This window comes from Nansenia antarctica (assembly GCF_963989245.1).
Source record: "Nansenia antarctica genome assembly, chromosome: 7".
Lineage (NCBI taxonomy): Eukaryota > Metazoa > Chordata > Actinopteri > Argentiniformes > Microstomatidae > Nansenia > Nansenia antarctica.
Window position 1 is genome coordinate 40,863,127 of NC_137677.1, and position 24,884 is coordinate 40,888,010.

Below are 24,884 nucleotides of genomic sequence, written 5' to 3' on the forward strand. Positions count from 1 at the left end.
TCGTCCCGGACGCCGTCAGGACCAAGGTGATGCAGTGGGGCCACGCCAGCCGCTTCGCCTGCCATCCTGGGGCCCTACGCACACTGTCCTTCCTGCGCCGGCGGTTCTGGTGGTCCACCATGGCCGCGAACGTCAGGGAGTTCGTCTCGGCCTGCCCTACCTGCGCTCGCAGCAAGGCATCCCACCGGCCGCCTTCAGGACTGCTGCGGCCTCTACCCGTGCCCGGTCGACCGTGGTCCCACCTCGCCATGGACTTCGTGACCGGCCTTCCCCCGTCTCTAGGCAACACGGTCATCCTCACCATCGTGGACCGCTTCTCCAAGTCTGTGCGGTTGGTAGCTCTGGCAAAGCTACCGACCTCGGCGGAGACGGCAGAGCTACTCACCACCCACGTCTTCCGCCTTTACGGCCTTCCCCAGGATGTGGTTTCCGACCGTGGCCCCCAGTTCACATCCAAGGTGTGGCAGGCCTTCTGTTCTGGGATTGGGGCCACGACCAGCCTCTCCTCCGGCTACCATCCCCAGACCAATGGGCAGGCGGAGAGAGCCAACCAGAGCCTGGAGTCGGCACTCCGCTGCATGTCCTCCCTCCATCCATCCTCCTGGAGCAAGGACCTACCCTGGGTGGAGTACTCTCTGAACGCCATGGTAAATGAAGCCACCGGCCGGTCCCCCTTCGAGTGCTCCTTGGGGTACCAGCCACCCCTGCTTTCTACCCAGGAGGGTGAAGCGTCGGTACCATCGGTCCAGGCACACCTCCTTCGCTGTCGTCGGGTCTGGACCTCCGTACGCTCGGCCTTGCTTCGGGCCACCGCCCGAACTACCCGAAGCGCCAACCGTCGTCGCACTCCAGCTCCGGTGTACCAGGTGGGCCAGAGGGTCTGGCTCTCCACGGCGGATCTCCCCCTCAATGTCCCCTCCCGGAAGTTGGCGCCGAGATACATTGGTCCCTACGCCATCGACCGGGTCATCAACCCCGCTGCCATCCGGCTGGTCCTCCCTCACTCCCTCCGTCGGATCCACCCGGTGTTCCACGTCTCCCGGGTTAAGCCCCATGTCGCCAGCGACCTGATGCCACCAGCCCCTGCACCGCCCCCTCCTCAGTTGGTGGATGGCCACCCCCAGTGGGCGGTAACGAAGATCCTCAGGGTTCGTCGCTGTGGCCGGGGTTTCCAGTACCTGGTGGACTGGGAAGGATATGGCCCAGAGGAACGGAGCTGGATTCCCCGGTCCCAGATCATGTCCCCAGTCCTCCTCAGGGACTTCTATCGGGCCCACCCGGATGCTCCGGGCCGGTCGCCAGGAGGCTCCCCCTCGGGGGGGGGTCCTGTTACGGCTGGGCCGTCACACACGCCCTCCCCCGCCCCCACAGCTCGAGCACCCGCCCCCACAACTCGAGCACAGCGTGCTCTCCGCCGCAGGTGAAGCTCGTTCCCGGTGATTGGAGGGTTATCCAGCCACAGCCAAACCAACACACCTGTCTCCACTCCCAATCAACCCTCTGGCTACATCTACCCTGGACTCCCTTCAGTCATCGTCAGTTCTTCCCTAAGAATGGCCTGGCAAGTATCCTCTATTACCAGTCGTGTACTTTGCTCTCGTTACTATTTTTGTCATACCTTTTTGTACTGGCCTACCGTAGAGACTGACGCTGTTTCTCTGTTCCTCTACAGCCCACGCCAGCCACTACCCCCAGCCCGCCAGGCTGAAACCCCCGGACTCATCATCTGTTTTTCCACCCGCCTGCACTGTAAATAAATACCCTACGGGGCTAACACTGTATTCTGCCTCCGGTGTCGTGTCCTTGAGCCCCCTCGCTCCCGTGTCATAACATTTTTTTCATGTATAATAATAAATAAGAAAAGAAAGAAAGAATATGTATAGTAAACGTGCAATACTGTATATTACCCAGTATGTCTACTCACCTCAGTGTCTCCAGTTTGCAGTGTGGACTCTCCAGTCCAGCAGAGAGCAGCTTCACTCCTGAGTCTTGTAGGTTGTTGATACTGAGGTCCAGCTCTCTCAGGTGGGAGGAGTTTGAGCTGAGAGCTGAGGCCAGCGCTTCACAGCATCTCTCTGTGAGCTTACAACTCCTCAGCCTGAATAAGAATTCAATAAAATGATGCAGTAAGTCCATAACAGTTCAGTGTAGCCTACAGTAATAATTACAATACTGATAAAAGATTGTAATCAGTGAGGTCAGCCCTTGACCTTGTTTCTTCTCTTAACAATGTCCTTTACATTGCTTCGCCATATGAGTAGTCAACACAAACATGTGTCACTAGAGGTACGATCGCTGGCTGTTTAATTTAAACTTTTTTTGATTTTCACAATGTAATAACTTATCAAAACCACATTAACAATCTAAAGAAGAAGTTTAATCAATTGGGTCTCCCAGTTTGGCACCTCACCTCAAAGGAAATAACTGAACCAATAGGAAGACTACAATAGGGTCTATAAGCTCCATGGCAACCTTCCCCCTTGGACTCACCACTGCTCTGCACTTTCACACTCCAATGACCTGACTTTTCAGAATTACACAAATAATCTAGCCATTCAATCTTTCTTTCAGATCCAAAACAATAACTCCCCTCCAACACTCACTGCTCTTCTTCCAAGACAAAATACAAGACAGGAACGCATCACTAGATCAATTTCACGTGCACTTATCCCAGTTCCAGCTTACAAAAACAACTACGGTCAGGGATCATGTTTTCACACATACACTAAAACCTGGAATGAGATCCCATATTCCATTAGAGCAACAACCTCTATCTCACATGTCAAACATATAAACACCATCTGAGGGAAGGACACACCTGCAACCACTGATCCAACTCACACACACCATCTCACTCACTCCACTTAAGTCCTCTCCTTTGTAGTTATTGTATAACTGTTTATGTTTAGCTGTTGTCTTGCTTCTGTGATTGTTCCCGTTTTTACTTTTTGTATTGTTATGGGATTCTGTCTTTTTGTGCTGCAGAACAGGAACCAGTTTTAACTGAGTCAAACCAGTTTTAACATCTTACCACATTTTAACATCTGTAATGCTACCTTAATTTTTTTCATGTATAATAATAAATCAGAAAAGAATGAAAGAAAGAAAGAAAGAATAGTATGTATAGTAATCATGTTTGTTCAACTGTGTTAGACAGGTGCCACGTGACCTATTGTTTAATTCATCATCAAGCATTTTGACCATTTATAAAAAGTATCCATAGGAGGGAAGCTGCTATGTTCCAGTTCTATGTCCTCTGTCAGGGGATGGGGGTGGAGGCTGAATGATTGTATAACAAAGGTTATGGCCTTTACCTCAATGTCTCTCTTCTAACAATGGATATGTCCTTGTTTATTTATGAGTTTATGAGATTTTGATTTGATTTTGATTTCAAACTTTGTTAGATATTCAAAATGTAATGTGGATGAAAGTGAAATAGTGTATATTACCCAGTATGTCTACTCACCCCAGTGTCTCCAGTTTGCAGTGTGGACTCTCCAGTCCAGCAGAGAGCAGCTTCACTCCTGAGTCTTGTAGATTGTTGTTACTGAGGTTCAGCTCTCTCAGGTGGGAGGAGTTTGAGCTGAGAGCTGAGGCCAGCGCTTCACAGCATCTCTCTGTGAGGTCACATATCTCCAGCCTGAATAAGAATTCAATAAAATGATGCAGTAAATCCATAACAGTTCAGTGTAGCCTACAGTAATAATTACAATACTGATAAAAGATTGTAATCAGTGAGGTCAGCCATTGACCTTGTTTCTTCTCTTAACAATGTCCTTTACATTGCTTCTCAATATGAGTAGTCAACACAAACATGTGTCACTAGAGGTACGATCGCTGGCTGTCCTCTGGTCACCTGACAGACAGCTGCACCCTCTGACTCAACCCCGTCTGAACTAACGCTATGCTTCAGAGAATGATGTGGTTGGATCAAAAACTGTTAAAGTTACATTATGGAGGATGTTGCCTCTGGGGGTGATCTTGAGCTAAAAGGGAAATAGTCATAAATATAATATATATAATTATATATATATATAATAATGCCCAGAAATGATCTCATTGGTCAGAAAGAGACACCTAAAACGAAAGATTGCTTTTTACTGAGGCTAGACATTTATTGATATTTTATCATAGGAGAATGATAACTTTATGGACCTGTTATGATAATTGAATTGTTATTGACTTAGTACTTACCGGTCTCACTGTTCACAAACAGATGCACCATGCCCACATCCTCCTTTACAAAGACGCCCTCTCCTCAGCCAAATCCCAATATCTTACAGACAAAATCACCGCTGGTGCTGGGAAGCAGTGGGAACACCAGGGCCCTGTTCTCAGTGGTCAACAACTCACTCCGCCCCCCCCGACTCCCTTCCCCCACACTTCTACTCCACTGACCACTGTAACTCCCTGATGTCATTTTTCAACTCAAAAATAGCCAACATCCACCAGCAACTGACCCCTCTTATGTCCAGTTGTCCATCTCCCCTATCTCCCAATCCCCCCCTCTCTGTACCTCTCTCCTGCTTCCATCTCCCCTCTGCTGCCGATTTATCTAAACTCATCCGGAAATCCAAGCCATCCACCTGCCAACTTGACCCCCTGCCCTCCTCCCTGGTCATAGCCTCCCTCCCCTCTCTCCTGCCCCTGATAACTACAATCATGCCCTGTCAACGCTGATGTGGGATGAGTCCGATCCATTCCTCTAACACCAAACATGCCATCCAGACTATTGTCTCCCATCGGACTCCCTCCACCACAAATAAGGTAATACATGGCGCAAATTTGAGAAATGTATTACCCATTTCATTAAGTATGCCCTCGAGTCAGTCCCAGTGTCAAAATGACATCTCCATGGCAATTTTGAATATCAGGTCCCTATCGAACAAAAAAACATTTATCATAAATGAGCTAATTTGTGATAGAAAACTCGACTGTATGCTACTCACAGAAACCTGGCTAGATACAAATGGAGCAGCAGCCCTTATTGAGGCATCTCCCCCCAACTACAGTTTTTTCCAATCAATCAGAAATGGAAAAAAGGGGGGAGGAACAGCTACCATAGCTTCAAATAACTTAAACTGCAGGAGCATATCCTTTGTTATATTCTCCTCCTTTGAATATCATGCCACAGTTATGGCATGCCAACCACCTATTCTTATGGTAACTGCAGGGTTCGAGTTATGTGGGAGCCAATGGGAGCTGAGCTCCCATAGAGATGGTCTGAGACTCTCTGAGCTCCCATGAAGGCAGTAAAATCAAATATCTGTGGGGGTCGCTAATAATACATTACCACAACTATTATTTGATCAAAATGTCAATGTAATGAATATTATTTAATTTATATTATAAATATTGTAAAATAAACACGTTTTCCAAAAGAGCTACGCGCACCATTAATCTCCTGTGAATGACAGTAGGCCTTTGACTGCCTGCACTTCACCACCAAGACACCATGGGGCGCAGTAAAATATTGTGCAACAGCAAAAGGTTGATTAATCAGCTGTGCGGTAAACCGTTGGAACACACAGTGCACAGCTGATTAATCAATTAAACCAATAGAGTGAGACAGGATATGTTCATATACCAGTTGCCTTTCAGGAAGTAGTGAGATCGTGCACCTAGCCTATTATTGAGAAGCAAACATTCATTCATTAGCTATACAGGAGTATATACATACAGTAGCTACCATGCCGCCCAAAAAAAGGCAATTTTTTGACCCTCTCCCGTTCATCCAATCTTGGATAAAGAAAGAACATCGGACGTCAGCATCATGGGTTCCAGGACCGCGACCGCAGCCTACTGAAAACAGACCAAACAGGTCTATCTTGTCTCCGTAAAGGTAAGGTGGCTTTTACTTTTTACTAACCTAGTGTACATGTATTTTTCGCTCCTTCTGTATAGCAAAAATAACACAATTATTGGCCGAGATACATGTGTGACTATCGCTTTTATAGCTGTTGTTTCATGTGGGGCTGTTGATGTGGTGAAATGAGTAGCCTGCAGCTGTAGCGTCAGGATATGTTGGTATTTGAGGAGGAGGATGAGGATGAGGATGATGTTTCGGTACCGGTACCGTTTTTAAAGTATCGATTTGTCACCGGTATCGAATAAAACCCAAACTGTACCCAACCCTAACTATATGTTTACATGCCAACTAATTAGCTAATTCATTTCTGTCATTTAGAGCTGAGGGGAGCAACAGAGAGACGGACAACAGGACAGTAACAGAGAGACAACGGGAGAGGAGAGCAATAGAGACAGAACTGAATGCACTGAACTTTTTTTTTTATTCTTTGCATTATTAACACTGTTGTGTTATTGTGTTATTAAAGTGTTTAAGTGTTTTATGGTAAAGCATTATGAGTGGTGTGTGTGCAGGGTGCTCGTGAGTTGTATATTTTGGGGAGGGGGGAGGCTTGTGTATGGGGGCGGGGGGTCCTCACACAAAGGAGTAGCCTAGGGCCACTGACCACCTTAATCCGCTACTGCCTATAGCTAATTAAAACTTGTAAGTCCCATCGCTGTGTGGGCATGATTCGCGCGTGCATGAGAACATTTCGCACTGTTATTTTGGAGACCCCCACAGAGATCAGCTTATAACTCGAACCCTGGGTAACTGTATACAGGCCGCCGAAACCAGCCCCTACCTTCCTACCTGACTTCTCTGAGTTCCTATCCATTATCCATCCCAACTATGATAGGATTATTATCACTGGTGATTTTAACTTTCATGTTGATAATGAGGCTGACTTGAGGGCTAGGGAGTTTATTGACCTCTTGAAATCTATGGATTTTGTCCAACATGTCAATGAACCCACTCACAATCATGGCCATACCCTTGATCTTGTGATTACAAAGGGTCTTGAGGTCTCAATATCAGGTATCAGCAACCTGGCCCTCTCTGACCATTTCTGTATTTTCTTTACCATTGTAACACGTAAAGCTGAAAGCAATGCTGAACGTGTTGTTAAAAAACGTTATCTTACCCCTGCAGTGGCTGAAAATTTCAAAGCTTTAATGAACAGTAATCACACAACTCCCACGTTGTGTGAAAACGACTTAGTAATTACCTTTAACAATAAAGTTAAAATGGCCCTAGACTCTCTGGCACCTACCAAACTAAAAAAGGTTGGAGCCAAGAGCAGAGCACCATGGCGAAACAGTGAAATAAATCTCCTAAAGAGAACATGTAGGAAAGCTGAGCGCAGATGGAGAAAGAGCAAATTACAGATTGATCAGAATATTTTTAAAGAACATCTATCTGCCTTTAACTTGGCAATGCGAAATGCTAGAAAAAAATCACTTCTCAAAGATAATATCTACAAACAAGAATAACCCCAGGGTCTTGTTCTCGACAATTGATTGCCTTGTAAACCCTGCTCCTAGAACTCTAGACGGCGCAGCCTCTGTCACCAAATGCGAGGAATTTGCAGCCCACTTCAGGGATAAGATAACAAATATTAGAATGTGTATTACTCAGGAAAGACTAGGTTTGTGTAGCACTACAGATCCGCCACCACAGAACATGACTATGAGCATGTTCACCATGATTAGTACGGAAACATAAGGTAAAATTGTGTCACAGCTTAAACCGTCTACGTGTCCTCTTGACCCTATTCCTACCACCTTTTTTAAGGAAATTTTTGAATCTGTGTCTGATGAAATACTAGGCATTGTAAATCACTCCCTACTTAAAGGGATATTTCCAGCGGCGCTTAAAACTGCCCTGGTTAGACCCACCCTGAAGAAAAGTAACCTAGATCCTTCTGATCCCAAAAACTGTAGACCAATATCCAATCTCACTTTTCTAAGCAACATTTTAGAAAAGGCAGCGTATAGACAGCTTCATGAAAAAGCACACGGCGTGCGAGTTTTGTCGCACTGTCAAATTTGTGCTTTTTCCCATTCAAAATGAATGGAATCGAATTTTCGCCGTGCGATTAAAATCGGGGCCGTGTGTGTTGAAATGCGATGTTCTCATAGACTTCCATTCAAACTTCAAAATGGAATGTTGACGCGCAACAGAAATCGCACGCTGTGTGCAGAGCCCTTTAGACTTAAGTGCAGCCTTTGATACGGTAGACCATTCCATACTTATTGAGAGACTTGAAAACTGGGTTGGCCTCTCAGGTCCGGTCTTAAACTGGTTCAGGACTTACCTGGCTGACCGAGACTACTTTGTAGCCCTTGGTGACCATAAGTCAAAAAATTATAGCACAACCTGTGGAGTTCCCCAGGGGTCCATTTTAGGACCGTTGCTTTTTAGCCTATACATGCTACCCCTCAGTTCTGTTATCAAGAAGCATAGCGTTAACTACCACAGCTATGCTGACGACACTCAGCTTTATATCTCAGTAACTCCCAACGACTACAAGATGATCGACCACCTGATAGATTGTATTGCCGATATTAATATTTGGATGACACAAAACTTTCTCCAACTCAATCAAGAAAAAACAGAGATATTGATCATTGGCGAGAAAACTGGGAGAGAGAAATTATCTGCACACTTGAAAACACTAGCTCTTAACACTAAGTGTCAGGCCAGGAATCTTGGTGTCATAATTGACCCAGATCTAAATTTTGAAACTCATATTAATAATACTATTAAAACATCCTTCTACCATCTAAGAAACATCACTAAGGTACAATCATTTCTCTCCCAGGCAGACACTGAAAAATTAATGCATGCGTTTGTTACTAGTAGGCTAGATTACTGTAATGCTCTCCTGACAGGTCTCCCCAAAAAAATTATTAATAGACTACAAATGGTTCAAAATGCTGCTGCTCGTGTCCTTACTAGGACCAAACGAAGAGCGCACATCACACCTGTCTTGAGATCACTACACTGGCTCCCTGTCAGTCATAGAATAGACTTTAAGATCCTTTTACTAGTTTATAAATCACTCCACTGTGATGCACCCAATTACATGGTGGACATGCTCATAAGATACACACCAGCTAGACCCCTACGGTCTAGTGGCACGGAACTTTTAATAGTGCCAGAGGCTAGGACAAAGAGATTTGGAGGATCAGCTTTTAGCATATATGCTCCTAGATTGTGGAACACCCTACCTGAGGGCCTGAGGTTGTCTAAAACTCAGGACATTTTTAAGCGTGACCTCAAAACCTACCTATTCAATGTCGCCTTTTGATACTAAGGGAGACATTGGACATTATAGAACTAGGATCACTAGGCCATTACACCATACTCGTGTTTTGAGATTTGTGTTGACAGGAAAATGGACCCGGGTGCTGATGAGGCACTGTCAGCTCCCAATAGCACCTAGAGCAGTACTGGAACCGGTACAAGGGTGTACCAGGACCACCATCAGGTTGTATTGCTGTCATCTTTATTGTCTTTATTGTGTTGTTGCATCATAACTGTGCTTAAGATTCTCTTTTGGCAGGACCTGTGACCATGCTGGATGCAGAACGATGCAGATATAACACTAAATTTATGGACAGTGTGTACGCCGATAATATGCAAGGAATTTTTCCTGGATACATGGTGTACAGGTTTTTGCCCTTGCTTGCTTGCTTTGTGCCGGTGGTCCTTGGCCTCCCCTTGGGGCCCCCCGGCTTCCCCGTGTGCCTGGTCTGTTCCGCCGCCGAGCACCTGCTTGGCCGTCCTTGTGCGGGGCCCCTTGGGTCTGTGTTTGCTTGGCTGGGCCGGGTGTGTTGGTGGTGGGGCGGGCTGGGTGCGTGGGGCGGCGGGGGCTCCCTGTGAGGGGGTGTGGGGGCCCACCGCTGGGTACTGGTAGGCAAACTGGCTAGTAGTCGCTCTATTGGTAGAGGGCTGCAAGGGAATTGTTTTCCTGGCTACATAGTGTACAGGTTTTTACTTTTGCCTGCTCGCGGCTCTGTCAGTATTGATTGATTGATTGACTGATTGACTGAACATTTTCATTGTGTGAAGCGCATTGAGTTGCATCTTGTAAGAAATGCGCTATGCTATACAAATAAAATTTGATTTGATTTGATTTGATCCATTCCTCCCTCACCTCTGGTTCTGTCCCATCATCTCTCAAATCCGCAGCCGTAACACCAATTCTGAAGAAACCTGGTTCAGACCCCAACATCTTCAATAACCTCCGTCCCATCTCCAACCTGCCATTTCTTTCAAAAATCTTGGAAAAAGTGGTGGCTTTACAGATTCATACTCATCTCTCTAACAATAACCTCTATGAACAGTTCCAGTCTGGCTTCCGCCCCCTTCACAGCACAGAAACAGCCCTCCTCAAAATCATAAATGACCTCCTGATGGCAGCTGACTCCGGACTCATATCCATCCTCATCCTACTCGATCTGAGCGCCGCTTTCGATACTATATCGCACTCCACCCTCCTTAACCGTTTAGCCTCCATTGGTATATCTGACACCCCTCTACACTGGTTCCATTCCTATCTCTCTGGCCGCACTCAGTTTATACAGTTAAAATCATTCACATCCCATCCGTCCCCCCTCTCCTCTGGTGTTCCCCAGGGCTCTGTCCTTGGCCCTATCCTCTTCATCATCTACCTCCTCCCACTTGGTCTGATTTTCCGTAAATACAACATCCATTTCCACTGTTATGCGGACGACACCCAGCTCTACGTTTCCTCCAAACCCACTTCCACCCTCCCTCCCTCCTCCCTTCCCTCTGTGCCTGTCTACATAAACTTAAATCCTGGTTCACTTCAAATCTCCTCAAACTAAACAGTAATAAAACAGAGGTAATTCTCATTGGCTCCAAATCCACACTCACCAAGCACCCCAGTTTCACCCTCAACATAGACAACTCCTTGGTTTCCCCCTCCTCCCAGGTTAAGAGTCTGGGTGTCGTCCTCGACAGCACCCTTTCATTCCACTCCCACGTCAACAACACCATTCGGTCTGCTTACTTCCATCTTCGTAATATCAACCGCCTCCGCCCTTCACTCACTCCCAACAGCGCCGCAATCCTGGTCCACTCCCTCGTCACTTCCCGCCTAGATTACTGTAACTCCCTTCTCTTTGGTCTCCTCCACAAACTGCTCCACAAGATCCAACTGGTCCAGAACGCTGCTGCCCGTATTGTCACCAGAACCCCTGTCATCAGTCACATCACCCCCATTCTACACCAACTCCACTGGCTCCCCATCAAACACCGCATCGATTACAAAATCCTTCTCCATACTTTCAAGGCCATCCATAACCTCGCCCCTCCATACCTGTCCGACCTCCTCCACATCAACATTCCCACCCGGTCCCTCAGGTCTGCCTCCTCCATCAACCTGACCGTCCCCCCAGCCCATCTGTCCACCATGGGGTTTAGAGCCTTCAGCCGCTCCGCCCCTCGCCTCTGGAACTCCCTCCCCCCCGACATCAGGAACATTGTTTCAATCTCCTCATTCAAAACCCACCTCAAAACCCACCTGTTTACGCAGGCATATCTGTGTTGATTTACTGTTCCCGTGCTGCTCTGCTGCTGGCTATGTTTTATACTGTATATTTCTATGTATTTTGTGGTTGTTTTTAGATTTGTTGTTGTACGGCGACCTTGAGTGCCATGAAAGGCGCCTTATAAAATAAATGTATTATTATTATTATTATTATTATTATTACTTTTACTGTGCCCTATTGCCTATTGTGTAGTTGTTATTATTTATTAGTATTTCTTCTCCTTGACATTTTCACTGTGCTGTTGAGAGGTTGAGAAGTTGAGAGGCTCGTAGCAGCATTTCATTGTAGCGTTTACATCCTGTATCCTGATTGATTTGACCATACACTTAACACACCATACACCATTTTCGTTGTTTGGTACCTGTACTATATCAATGACAATAAAGACCATTCATTCATTCATTCATTCACTCAACACACCATACACCATACACTTAATTTACCGGTAGCTAAAATTCTGTTTTTTAGTGTATCATTAAGAGTAACTTACTTTTACATTGAAAGAAGACTAATGATTGTATAAAAAAGGTTATGGCTTTTACCTCAATGTCTCTCTTTTAACAATGGACAATGGACCTTGTTTATTTATATGAGTTTATATTCATAGTTTTTTTATTTCAAACTTTGTCAGATATTCAAAATGTAATATGTGGATTAAAGGTGAAATAGTGTATTACCCAGTATGTCTACTCACGTCAGTGTCTCCAGTTTGCAGTGTGGACTCTCCAGTCCAGCAGAGAGCAGCTTCACTCCTGAGTCTTGTAGATTGTTGTTACTGAGGTTCAGCTCTCTCAGGTGGGAGGAGTTTGAGCTGAGAGCTGAGGCCAGCGCTTCACAGCATCTCTCTGTGAGGTCACATCCACCCAGCCTGAATAAGAATTCAATAAAATGATGCAGTAAGTCCATAACAGTTCAGTGTAGCCTACAGTAATAATTATAATACTGATAAAATATTGTAATCAGTGAGGTCAGCCCTTGACCTTGTTTCTTCTCTTAACAATGTCCTTTACATTGCTTCTCAATATGAGTAGTCAACACTAACATGTGTCACTAGAGGTACGATCGCTGGCTGTTTAATTGAAACTTTTTTAGATTTTTGAATATTCGTCGGCATGACCTAACTCTCTCTGACGCACGCACGCACACACACACACACACACACACACACACGCACACACACACACACCTCGGCGGACCTAAATCTCTCACACAAACGTAGGCCCAAACTCTGGTCACAAACCCACCACAACAAATTGAGCCACCAAACCCAACCGGAGAGGCTACAGTACAAAAAAGCAACAACAAAAAATAGCACAACGTCCGACATTATTTGTAGGCGCAGTCCATCCTACGATCCTTCCTAGTCAATTCCGTGATGACTTTGTCATAAGTGACTTTGTCATAAGTGACTTTGTCATAACTGACTTTGTCATTCCGTGTGTTGCCAAATGTCTGAAGTTGTACCAGACAAAGTATGTGGGAAGATGCTCATGCTTACAGTGTTTCCTCTACATGCATTTATTGGTGGCGGGCTGCCACGAATGAATTTCCTCCGCCACTAATTGATTCAGACAGTCCACTTTGATTAAGGGCTGCGCAGAAAGGCAGCGAGTTATTATGACTGGAGAACAGAAAAAAAGCAGATTGAAGCTAGATTTAGGCCGCTTCCAGACCAACATTTCGTTACGATTTAGGGCGTAGTTAGTTACAATATGTTACAATGTTGCAATTAACCTCGTCGTTTGTGTTCGCACTGCAATCGAGACTGAATCTCTCAACAGGCGCGCGGCGCGAGGCGACACGCTTTCAAAACAGTTTTGTGATTGGTCCGAATTTAGCGGGACATTTGGATTTCAGGAAATCGCTCTCCTCACTCTCTCTCTTAGCCCGTCGCCGGTGCCTTTAATCCCGTCGTATCCTAATCGAAAATGCAACATCATCAGCGACGACTGTGGGTTATTGCATTTACTGCTGTTCTCTGGTTCATGTTCTTATACCAGTGCTCAGTATACGAGTATTTTAAATGAACATTCGTAATGTATGTCTCTGATGTTCATGGTCAACAAAATCAGCCTATTTTGTGAAACAAATAATGTTCCCGCTAATGGGTTAACCGAGCATTCTCGCACCTAACGTGCAAGCACCTAGCTTCGAACTATTCATAGCAATATGCGCGCGGCAAAAATAATCTATTGCCTCTAAAATCACCACGAACAGAACGGCGGAGGTACGGGTAAGCAGGGCTCATGTTGGTGTCCTCAAAGGTAAGTGTACTGTCCAGTTAGGATGGGGTGTTTCAGTGTGCATATTTCAGCCTATAAAATGGGACAAATGTGAAATGTTATTTTGAATGTTATTTAAGTAATTATTAGTAATTATTGATTATTAGATATTAGTAACATTATTTTGAGTTAGGCCTCATAACTGCGTGGGAATTGTTTGATTATATAGATCCGTTATGCGTAGGGATATTGGGGGCTGTGATTAGGTGCTTAAATAGTGGGAGACCGTGCGTAGGGGTTCATTGTGTGATGCCAGGACTCGAGGGATGCCACGGTTAGTGTTTGATGCGTGCTTTGTGTAACATTTATATGCTTTGTTTTAGTCTTTGAATGTGTCAGAGCTGTGTATTCATGTATGTTTTGTTGTCTGCATTCGCAGGTTTTACAATCTATTCAATTTTCATAAAGAATAAGAAAAACGAGTTGAATGGTATCCGTGTCCCTCAGTCCAGCCTTTCTGTCGGCGTTAGTAGACAGAACAATTGTAAAACCTACGGCCCGGGCGTCAAAGAAATATCTTTGAAAAGATTCCCGAGGTGGTGGAGAAGTAAATTGACAGCCACATTCAGAGAGGAGTTCTCCGTGGGACGAATACAAGCGTCGAGGGAACTCGGAAAAGTGGCTGCAATTAACCGGAGCTAGCTAGCCAGGTGTGCTGTCTGTGAAGCGTGTCTGTGCAGAGCCTACTGGAAAAGTGACAGTGTCGGCAGCGCGAGACAGCGCGAGAGGACAGCAAGACCAGGAAAGCGGTCGGGTAAGCAACAGCACTGACCAGCGAACTAATTCAAGCTGGATGTGTATAGAGACTTGCCTTGCTAGCCAGAGTGATTAAAGTGGGACTGACTGTGTCTGCTAAAGTGGCTAACCGGCGGAGTGATATATCCAAACTGTGAAAGGAGGAGGAGCCCTAGTGCGTCGCAGCAACCAGGAAGTAAATATACGCAGAAGATCCGGAGTTTCAAAATAAGAGTCCCATTTATTCTTGAAGTAACCAGGAAGTAAAAATACACAGAGGATCCGGAGTTTCAAAATAAGAGTCCCATTTATTCTGGCAGTAAATAAATGTCAGTTTTGACTGTAAAACGTCACAGTTGAATAAAACGAAAATAAAAACACTAAGTGAGCAGTTTGAAGGGACTTTAATCTGTCAAAGAAAATAACAGCAGAGTTTGAATAAATATTTAAACATTGATAGCCTGTGAAAAGAGAAGGAAAATGGCTGAAGAGGACCAGTCCGTAGCTCAACTGAAAAAGGAGAGAAATTCAGCTAAATCCAACTTTAACCAAAAATCTGCCTTCATGCTCCGCGTTACACCCTCCATGGTCGAGAGCGAATTAAAGGTCCAGTGGCAGGCTTTCTCTAATGAAGCTGAGAAGCTCCTGGAAGCCAATAGTAGCTATGAAGAGGGTCTGCTTGCAGAAGCGGAAGAGGACCCCACCAAACTATCGGAACAACAGACGAGAGACATCGAGAAGGTGAGCAAAGACTGCATGACTAAATTGTCGAAGGTTGGCGATCTCGTAAAACTCCATCTGTGGTCAAGATACGGTGAAAGAAGAGTGTTGTTCGCGATCAGGGAGGCTGAACGAGCTAAAGAAGAGACAGAAGAGGTCCCATTGGGCCAGCTAGACCATGACTGCCATGAGAGACAAGTGCACCATTTAGAGGAGCTCACTACAGGAGCAGAGAAAGAGCTCTCTGTCTGGAGAGACTGGGCCCCTGTCGCTGCTATAGAAGACGTGGAGAGACAGCTGCATCATTTAATGTCCTCAAAGAACAAGCTCAGGCGAGATAGAGACGCCGAGATAGGAAAAGCTCGAAAGGCAACTGAGGAAGAAGACCGCGCCCGCCGCACAACAGCTGAAGGAGACCGCCAGAGGGCTGAAGAGGAAGAACGCGCCAGACGCGCCCAGCTTATCCTGGCTCAACAGGCGGAGACTGAAGCACGGGCAGAGCTTGTTAAAGCCCAGCAAAAAGCGTTGGAGGAGACTCAAGCAGGCGCACGGGGTGGAAATGCAGCTACGAGAGGCATTCCAAAAGTGAGGCTGAAGCCTACAAGTCTCCCGACGTTTAGAGGTAGCATTCGGGAATACTACCGCTGGAGGAAGGATTGGGAAAGCCTACAGGAACAAGGCGATCCCTCCGGGTCTCCGGAAGTTAAGAAGTTTCAACTTCTGGAAAGTATAGAGGAGACCATAGTGAAGGATCTCAGGCTCGCGAGCCACAATACTGCCGAAGATGTCTTCAGGGTGCTAGAGAGTCGTTTCGGAAACAAGAATGCAATCACCAACCTGATCGTAGCAGAGCTGCAGAAGATTTCTCCAGTCAAAGAGCACCAATTCAGGAAGGTGATTGATCTGATCCGAATCACAGAGAAAGCTCTAGCAGACCTTAAAGATCTTGACAATGAAGTAGCCATCAAAAACCCTCTGGTGACTGGAGCCATTGAGAACAAACTGCCACTCACTTTGAAAAAGGAGTGGCTTACTTTCAAAATAGACCCCCGAAATGGTTTCCAGCCGGAGAGATACTTTGACACCTTCCTGGACTTCCTACAAAAGCAGGAAAGCATCCTCGAACAGTTGGAGCAGATGGAGATCACGGAGATCCCAGAGAAGAATACTGGGAAGAAGTTTGCTTTCACTAGAGCCACTGAGAGAGGCAGCGCTGATGACAATTGTGTTCTGTGCGAAGATAAACACAGAAGTAGGCTGTTCACCTGTAAGAAGTTCAGAGGCCTCGACTTGGCAGCAAGAAAGGCCGCGGTGAAGAAGTCTAGAGCCTGCCGGCTGTGCCTTTCATCACATGGCGCTGACGGAGAGTGTAACCTTAAATTCCTCTGCACCAAGAGAGGCTGCAAAGAAGGAGAGTCGTCAGACCACCATTACCTTCTCTGCCCCAGTAGAGACAGTAAGAGGGATGGTGGGGAAAAGAGAGAAACTCCAAGTAGCGGCGTTGAACGTGCAAGGAGGTTAACCGTTGAACAGGAAGAGGTCTTGTCCCAACTCGCTCCAGAGATTGCGCAAAAAGTCAGGAAAGCCTTCACAAATAAGACAGCAGTTACGAGCTGCACTAAAGCAAAAGCCGGGAAGCTCCTGGAAGAAAATGGAATAAAGGAGTGTCCGGTAATAATGATGCTCCTGGAGGTCACTGCTAACGACGGGCAACAAATTGGTGCTCTGATAGACCTAGCATCAGATACAAATTACATTACCCACGCGGCTGCAAGTAGGCTTGGCCTGAAGAGCGAGAAAATCACGCTAGTGGTGCAGGGCGTCGGAGGGATGACTGTGACAGCCAACACCAGAAGGTACCTCCTGAAGGTGAGGTTCAGGACCCCGGAAGGTGAAAGAGCCCACCAGTTGGTCTGCTACGGCTTAGATGAAATAGCCAAGGTGCACCATGCCATCGAGCCACAGCAACTGAAAAGGTTCTTCCCCGAGGTCAAGACCCAGGAGTTGGTCCGGCCAAGGAGTATTGAGCTCCTCATCAGCCAAAGAGAGGGGCGGCTGGTTCCCTGTCCCGTGAAGGTAGTAGGAGACCTGGTCCTGTGGGAAGGCCCACTTGGAAAGATTGTGAGTGGGACGCATCCCAATCTGTTTGAAGATGTGGAGACGGTGACCTACGAGTCCAAGACACACTTCGCCCGATCAATGAGAACAGCAGCGGCCAAGTATGAGGAAATCGTCAAGTGTATCGGGTGCTGCGAAGAGACCAGAGAGAGTGGACTGAGGCAGGAAAGCAACTCCAGAGTCCAGAGCTCAATGGCAACCAACAAAGAAGTGTTGGAAGACGATCCTGAAGAGGACATCGGGGAGTACGCCATCACGAGGGTGAACATTGGAGACCGTCCTGCTGGTTGCATTGCTCAACTGGCAATGAGGGAGACAGCAGGGCTACCTCAGTTCATTGAAAGGGAGGAAGAGCGTCGTGTCTTGGAGAAAGACAGCTACGTCGACGACATCTTGACTTCCCATGATGATCTGAAGATGCTCGACACCATCACGAGTGGAGTGGAGGAGATCTTGAGCGCTGGAGGATTCTTTCTAAAGCCGTGGGTCCGGTCTGGCCAAGGTGGGAGGAGAAAGGACGGCGCCAGAACCTGTGGAGGGGAGAGGCCTGGAGCGACATCCAAAACCCTGATGCTACCGAATCAGCTGAAAGACGAGGATAATAAGGCCCTTGGCATTGGGTATCTCGTGGATTCCGACCAGCTCTACGTGATGACATCAGTATACTTCTCCAAGAGAAAAGGAAAGATGAGGACAGGCCTCAACCTCAAGGTAGAAGAAGTCCGGGAGAGTACACCCAACGGCTTGTCAAGGAGAGAGCTGCTGAGCCAAGTGGCTGGCCTATACAATCCAATTGGCCTGGTGTCCCCGGCCAAACAAAAAGGAAACATCCTTGTAAGAAGAGCCTTCCAAGAGGCAGGAGGCGGGAACTCAGCCAAGGAAACGTGGGACCCTGGGAAGACAGGGTCTCCAACCGAGTGGTCGTGGATCCCCGGTGAGTGCAATGTGGCCGACATCATCACAAGAGGAGCAGTTCCTGAAGAACTGAGCGAAAATTCTCTGTGGCAGAATGGACCTGGATTCCTGGAGAAGCCTTTTGAGGAGTGGCCCGTGAAATCAGCGGCAGAAGTGGCAGCTGATGCTCGAGAAAGTGTGAACAAGCTCAAACGGAAGGCCTTCTCAGGAGCGCTCACCAGGGCCCAAGCTAACGTGAGGACCGAAAAAGAGAAAAGAAAGGCTCTGGCAAGCTGCCCGGGGTCGTCCTCCACCGGGATGTCAGGAGGATGGTTGTTCTCCTCCCCATTGAGGAACAAGGGACATTGGTAGCCTCCCTAGACTAGTAGCTAGATCGGCTAGGTGGGAGGTGTACTGTCCAGTTAGGATGGGGTGTTTCAGTGTGCATATTTCAGCCTATAAAATGGGACAAATGTGAAATGTTATTTTGAATGTTATTTAAGTAATTATTAGTAATTATTGATTATTAGATATTAGTAACATTATTTTGAGTTAGGCCTCATAACTGCGTGGGAATTGTTTGATTATATAGATCCGTTATGCGTAGGGATATTGGGGGCTGTGATTAGGTGCTTAAATAGTGGGAGACCGTGCGTAGGGGTTCATTGTGTGATGCCAGGACTCGAGGGATGCCACGGTTAGTGTTTGATGCGTGCTTTGTGTAACATTTATATGCTTTGTTTTAGTCTTTGAATGTGTCAGAGCTGTGTATTCATGTATGTTTTGTTGTCTGCATTCGCAGGTTTTACAATCTATTCAATTTTCATAAAGAATAAGAAAAACGAGTTGAATGGTATCCGTGTCCCTCAGTCCAGCCTTTCTGTCGGCGTTAGTAGACAGAACAGTAAGAGTTGGTTTTCTTTAACTCAGCTGATGCATTACCTTGCTGTTGTTGTTTACCGAATGCTCCATCTGACTGTCACACTGTGATTTTACTTGTGTAAACAGTTAATGAGTAACGTTAGCCGGTTTTGTGCGTGTACTCACATGTAGGCCTACTTCAGTGGTGTAGTCTAGTTTTTTCTAGTGGGTATACTGTGATTTTTCCCTCCCAGCCTCATATCGTTCATAAAAATACATCTGCGCTCCCTGCAGTGGCGGCTGGTGCTAAAATGTTTGGGTGGGGCACAGGTTATGGGGGCATGCTCCACGGGGAAGAATATCAACTTTAAAATCTGGATTTACAGTCAATTTTAGCATGAGAATAGCTCTACCCCCCTGTACAGACCTCGCCATCCCCTCTACCCCCCTGTACAGACCTCTTCATCCCCTCTACCCCCCTGTACAGACCTCTTCATCCCCTCTACCCACCTCTACAGACCTCTTCATCCCCTCTACCCACCTCTACAGACCTCTCCATCCCCTCTACCCACCTCTACAGACCTCGCCATCCCCTCTACCCCCCTGTACAGACCTCTCCATCCCCTCTACGCCCTGTACAGACCTCTCCATCCCCCCTACCCCCCTGTACAGACCTCTCCATCCCCTCTACCCCCTGTACAGACCTCTTCATCCCCTCTACCCTCCTCTACAGACCTCTTCATCCCCTCTACCCTCCTCTACAGACCTCTTCATCCCCTCTACCCCCCTGTACAGACCTCTTCATCCCCTCTACCCCCCCTGTACAGACCTCTCCATCCCCTCTACCCTCCTCTACAGACCTCTCCATCCCCTCTACCCTCCTCTACAGACCTCTCCATCCCCTCTACCCCCCTGTACAGACCTCTTCATCCCCTCTACCCCCCTGTACAGACCTCTTCATACCCTCTACCCCCCTGTACAGACCTCTTCATCCCCTCTACCCCCCTGTACAGACCTCTTCATCCCCTCTACCCCTCTGTACAGACCTCTTCATCCCCTCTACCCCCCCTGTACAGACCTCTTCATCACCTCTACCCCCCTGTACAGACCTCTCCATCCCCTCTACCCCCCTGTACAGACCTCCTCATCCCCTCTACCCCCCTGTACAGACCTCTTCATCACCTCTACCCCCCTGTACAGACCTCTTCATCACCTCTATCCCCCCTGTACAGACCTCTTCATCACCTCTACCCCCCTGTACAGACCTCTTCATCACCTCTACCCCCCCCTGTACAGACCTCTTCATCACCTCTACCCCCCCAGTTTTCTCTACAATTTCTACAATTTTCTCTCTACAGTTTCTACACGTCAACGTGTACCGAAACACTTGTTTCCAACGTGGTCCTACGTTTCTCCTACACCAAGACACATACAAAGAGCATAGAAACATACAAAGAGCATAGAAACATACAAAGAGCATAGAAGATACAATCAGAATACAGTCTGCCATTCCTTCTCCCAGCATCGATTTGGTTTTCCTATCATGACTGAAGGACAGATGATTCACTTACTTACACAAGTTTGACTTCGGTAATAGGTCCAGTTGCAATATCAAGTTGGGAACAAAAGATGCCTCCTTCTAATCCATTTGTTCAATTTGTTTACAAAGTCCGGTAGTGGAAAGCAGAACAACGCATTTGTTACTTCACATCCCGCTAGCCATGTTTTCTTCTCATACCAACCCCTCGTAAATCCTCGGTTTTACCGTCACGAACGTGACGCCGGACATGACGTAAGCACGTACGATTCTTTGTGCATGTCCCAAAACCCCATAGACAATCGACCGAATGGCCTGAAGTTACCAAAATAGATTTTACATGCAAGTCTACGAGAACAGCCTAGTGCAACTTCGAGTAGACTGAAAGTTGCCCCGAAAGGGGCGGGACTTGAAGCTGATTGGAACATACTCCACAGAACACTAGCTGATTGGACTATGATATACTCCACAGAACACTAGCTGATTGGACTATGATATTCAGAAGCAACACTGTCTAGAAGTCATAGAAAAAAAATCTCTCTCTTCTCCCTTTGGTGGGGCATTGCACAATTGCCCCTAATGAACCAGCCTCCCCTGGCTCCCTGTCTAACGTTATATACAGTATATAACATTACATGTTATAAGGCTGATCTGTGCATGATAGTGCTGCATTTTGTCATATTTCATGTCGCATCTCCCCCCGTTGATGGTATATGACGCTATAGTCAGTCCCAATGGTCCAAAATTCAAGTGCTTCGTAACACAGACCGGGTGAATTTTATGAATTAAAGTAAAAGTTCTGTCACAAAACGCCATTACGTATCCTCACACATTTTTAAGTGGGTATATGGAAATCCTTGTCCTTTCCTAGTGGGTATACGGCGTAGTCCTGCGTATCACGTAGACTACACCACTGGCCTACTTCGTATTGATCTTTCTGTGTGTGTGTGTGTGTGTGTGTGTGTGTGTGTGTGTGTGTGTCATGCGCGTTACGCATGTTCCGCTGCAGCTGTAGGATATATTGGTATTTGATCACCTTCTATATAAAATCACCTGCTCGGCTTTAATGACTTAACCGCTATTTAAGAAATTATAATTGTTGCCACCCTATAGTTTTTGGTGAAATTACGTCTTTGTTTTGAGCGCCAGTGCGCGTTTTATGTGATGTATATATTTGTGATGGCAAGTTCAGGAGTTGGACGTTCTCTTGATTTTTTTTTTTTCTCAAATGGCCTCAGAGAAAACGGCACCGAACTCAAAGATTCTATTGAATTAATATCACTCATATTGACAGTGTGGCGATGGCGATGAGGTGAACTGTCAAGTGTCAAGTGCCACTAAAAATTCAAATGCTAGTAGAGTTGCACATGCAGGGTTGCCAGACAGGATTGACAATTTACAGCCTAACCAGTCTATAACCGCTAAATACAGCCCATTCGGCGGTAACCCGCCCCATCTGGCAACCCTGTGCGCATGCGTGTCTATGCTTTTTTGCCTATAATGATCACGTTCAGTAAACAGGCCGACTGCACTGTAACTACTCGGAATCACAGAGCGCATGCGCGAGGTAAACTCTCTTCTTGACAGATTTCCATTAGGAGAATGGGATAGATCTGTACAGCAGGGCAGCGGTTTTAAACCAGAACGATCTAACACACTGAGAGACAAACATTTAAATGCTTCTTTTATTAAAAGGCTTGGGCATGTGCCGCATTTATAGCTTATTATGACGGCTCGCCCATGGGTTAATACCGGTGGTATTCCAGTTTACTGGTAATCTGATCGTCATTACGATAACATAACTAAAGTTAATGAAGTTAATGTATTTGCTTTGTGTTTGGTTTGTGCAATGTTTTGCAATAAAAGTCAGGAAATGAAGGGATTATGTCCATGAGAGTTACATTTTAAGAAAAAAAGGCCTCCCTCTCAATATTAGAGGAATTACGGTATCTAGGCCTACATTCTAGCTTTGTCTGAGTTTTTCATATGACAGGGTGTGTGTTGGTAATGTTTTTAACCCAGGAATGTGATGTTGATAAACTCTGTCCCCCGTTGACCTCTGTACACAGTTTAGTGTGTCTGATGTTTTGATGACACCCACTGGAAGAGAACTCTAAATTGTTGTTGTATGATTCTTTCATATGCGTGAGGGTGACAGGAAAAACAGACAGGAGTCATTTGGGGATTTTAATCCCTCCTACTGTAAAGACTGTAAACATCTGAACTTGTTGAATAAACACCACCTTTTCTGTCAAACCGCCGCATATCCGTGTTGGATCGTTAATTGGAGAATTAGCTTTCATTCATCTTTTCTAAGGTTGTAGAAATGTATTTTAATTCTTGGTACTAAACACAACGCAGAGTCAACAGAGACATTCATAAACGACAAAAGCCAACAATTGAGATACTCACTTGGCTGTTTGTGAGACTCGGAACACTGGCAGTAGCCCCAGGAGACACTCCTCTGATCTGGAGTAATGGCTGAGGTCAAATTCATCCAAGTTGTCTTCACCAGTCAGCAACACAAAGACCACGGCTGACCACTGTGCAGGTGAGAGGTTGACCTGTGAGAGACCTCCATACCCCAGGTACTGTTGGATCTCCTCCACTAGAGAATGGTCATTCAGCTCATTCAGACAGTGGAACAGGTTGATGCACCTCTCTGGAGAGGGATTCTCCTGGATCTTCTCCTTGATGTACTTGACTGTTTCCTCATTGGTCTGTGAGCTGCTTCCTGTCAGTGTCAGAAGGCCTCGTAGGAGATTCTGATTGGACTCCAGTGAGAGGCCCAGGAGGAAGCGGAGGAACAGGTCCAGGTGTCCATTCTCACTCTGCAAGGCCTTGTCTACTGCGCTCTTGTGGAGGCTGATGGTTGCTGACTCTCTGATTGTGGGTGGTGTGTTCATAAGATTGGTATTGCTGTTGTTGAATGTGAGGAACACAAACAGAGCAGCAAGAAACTCCTGAACACTCAGATGCACGAAGCAGTACACTTTCCCTCTGTGCAGTCCACACTCCTCCCTAAAGATCTGTGTGCACACTCCTGAGGACACTGCTTCTCCGACGTCAATGCCACACTCTCTCAGTTCCTCCTCGTAGAAGATCAGATGTCCATTTTCCAGCTGTTTGAAGGCCAGTTGTCCCAGTGACAGAATGATCTCTTTGTTCCAGAGTGAATCTCTGTCATGGTCTCCAGGATACTTCACATTCCTCTGTACGGTCTGAAACACCAGGAAGTGTGTGTACATCTGTGTCAGAGTCTTGGGCATCTCTCCTCCCTCTGCTTCACCCAACAGTCTCTCCAGAGTAGTGGCTGAGACCCAACAGAACACTGGTATGTGGCACATGATGTGGAGACTCCTTGATCCCTCAACATGTGAGATGATTCTGTTGGCCATGTTCTCATCACTGATTCTCTTCCTGAAGTACTCCTCCTTCTGTGGGTCGTTGAACCCTCGTACCTCTGTCACCCGGTCAACACACTCAGGAGGAATCTGATTGGCTGCTGCAGGTCGGGAGGTTATCCAGAGGAGAGCAGAGGGAAGCAGATTCCCCTTGATGAGGTTTGTCAGCAGCACGTCCACTGAGGCTGACTCTGTGACATCACAACATCTCTTGTTGTTCTGGAAGTCTAGAGGAAGTCGACACTCATCCAGACCATCAAAGACAAACACAACTTTGTATTTGTCATAGTTGGAGATTCCTGATTCTCTTGTTTCCACAGAGAAGTGATCGAGGAGTTCCAACAAACTGTAGTTTTTGCCGATGCATAGATTCAACTCTCTGAAAGGGAGTGAAAATATGAACTGGACATCCTGATTGGCTTCTCCTTCAGCCCAGTCCAAAATAGACTTCTGCACAGAGAGTGTCTTTCCAATGCCAGCGACTCCCATGGTTAACACATTTCTGATTGGTGTGTCTTGTCCAGGTGAGGGTTTGAAGATGTCCTTGCATTTGATTGGTCTCTCTTCTGTAGCTGGTCTTCTGGATGCTGTCTGAATCTGTCTGACCTCATGTTCACTATTGACCTCTCCACTTCCACCCTCAGTGATGTAGACCTCTGTGAAGATCTCATTGAGATGTTTTGGGTTGCCTTGTTTAGCTATTCCCTCAAACACACACTGACACCTTCTCTTATGGTTGAGTTTTAGTTCAACTTGGCACAACAAAGCACATTCATCTGAGGGAACAAATAATACAGAAAATGTCCTTTAGTAGTCTAGTTGAGAAACTTGCAAACCTTTAACCTCATTTGCATAATGAGTAAATGCATGCATGATACAGACAATGCTCTTCCATTGACCATTTCC

General features: G+C 46.4%; 1 protein-coding gene across 3 annotated transcripts in view; it reads right to left on the minus strand.

Annotated features, from left to right (window-relative positions):
* The window catches only part of LOC308161408 (NLR family CARD domain-containing protein 3-like), a 45,656-nt gene that overhangs the window by 10,226 nt on the left and 10,546 nt on the right, over nucleotides 1-24,884 (minus strand). For 2 of the 3 annotated variants that reach the window (XM_080535423.1, XM_080535422.1), the window contains 2 exons: nucleotides 22,987-24,754; nucleotides 1,925-2,098 (listed from right to left, as the gene is read on the minus strand). In XM_080535423.1, the coding sequence (XP_080391549.1) occupies nucleotides 1,925-2,098; nucleotides 22,987-24,754 (1,942 nt within the window). Of the gene's footprint in view, nucleotides 1-1,924; nucleotides 2,099-12,121; nucleotides 12,296-22,986; nucleotides 24,755-24,884 lie in introns of all 3 variants that reach the window. The other variant, XM_080535424.1, reaches the window with a different exon arrangement.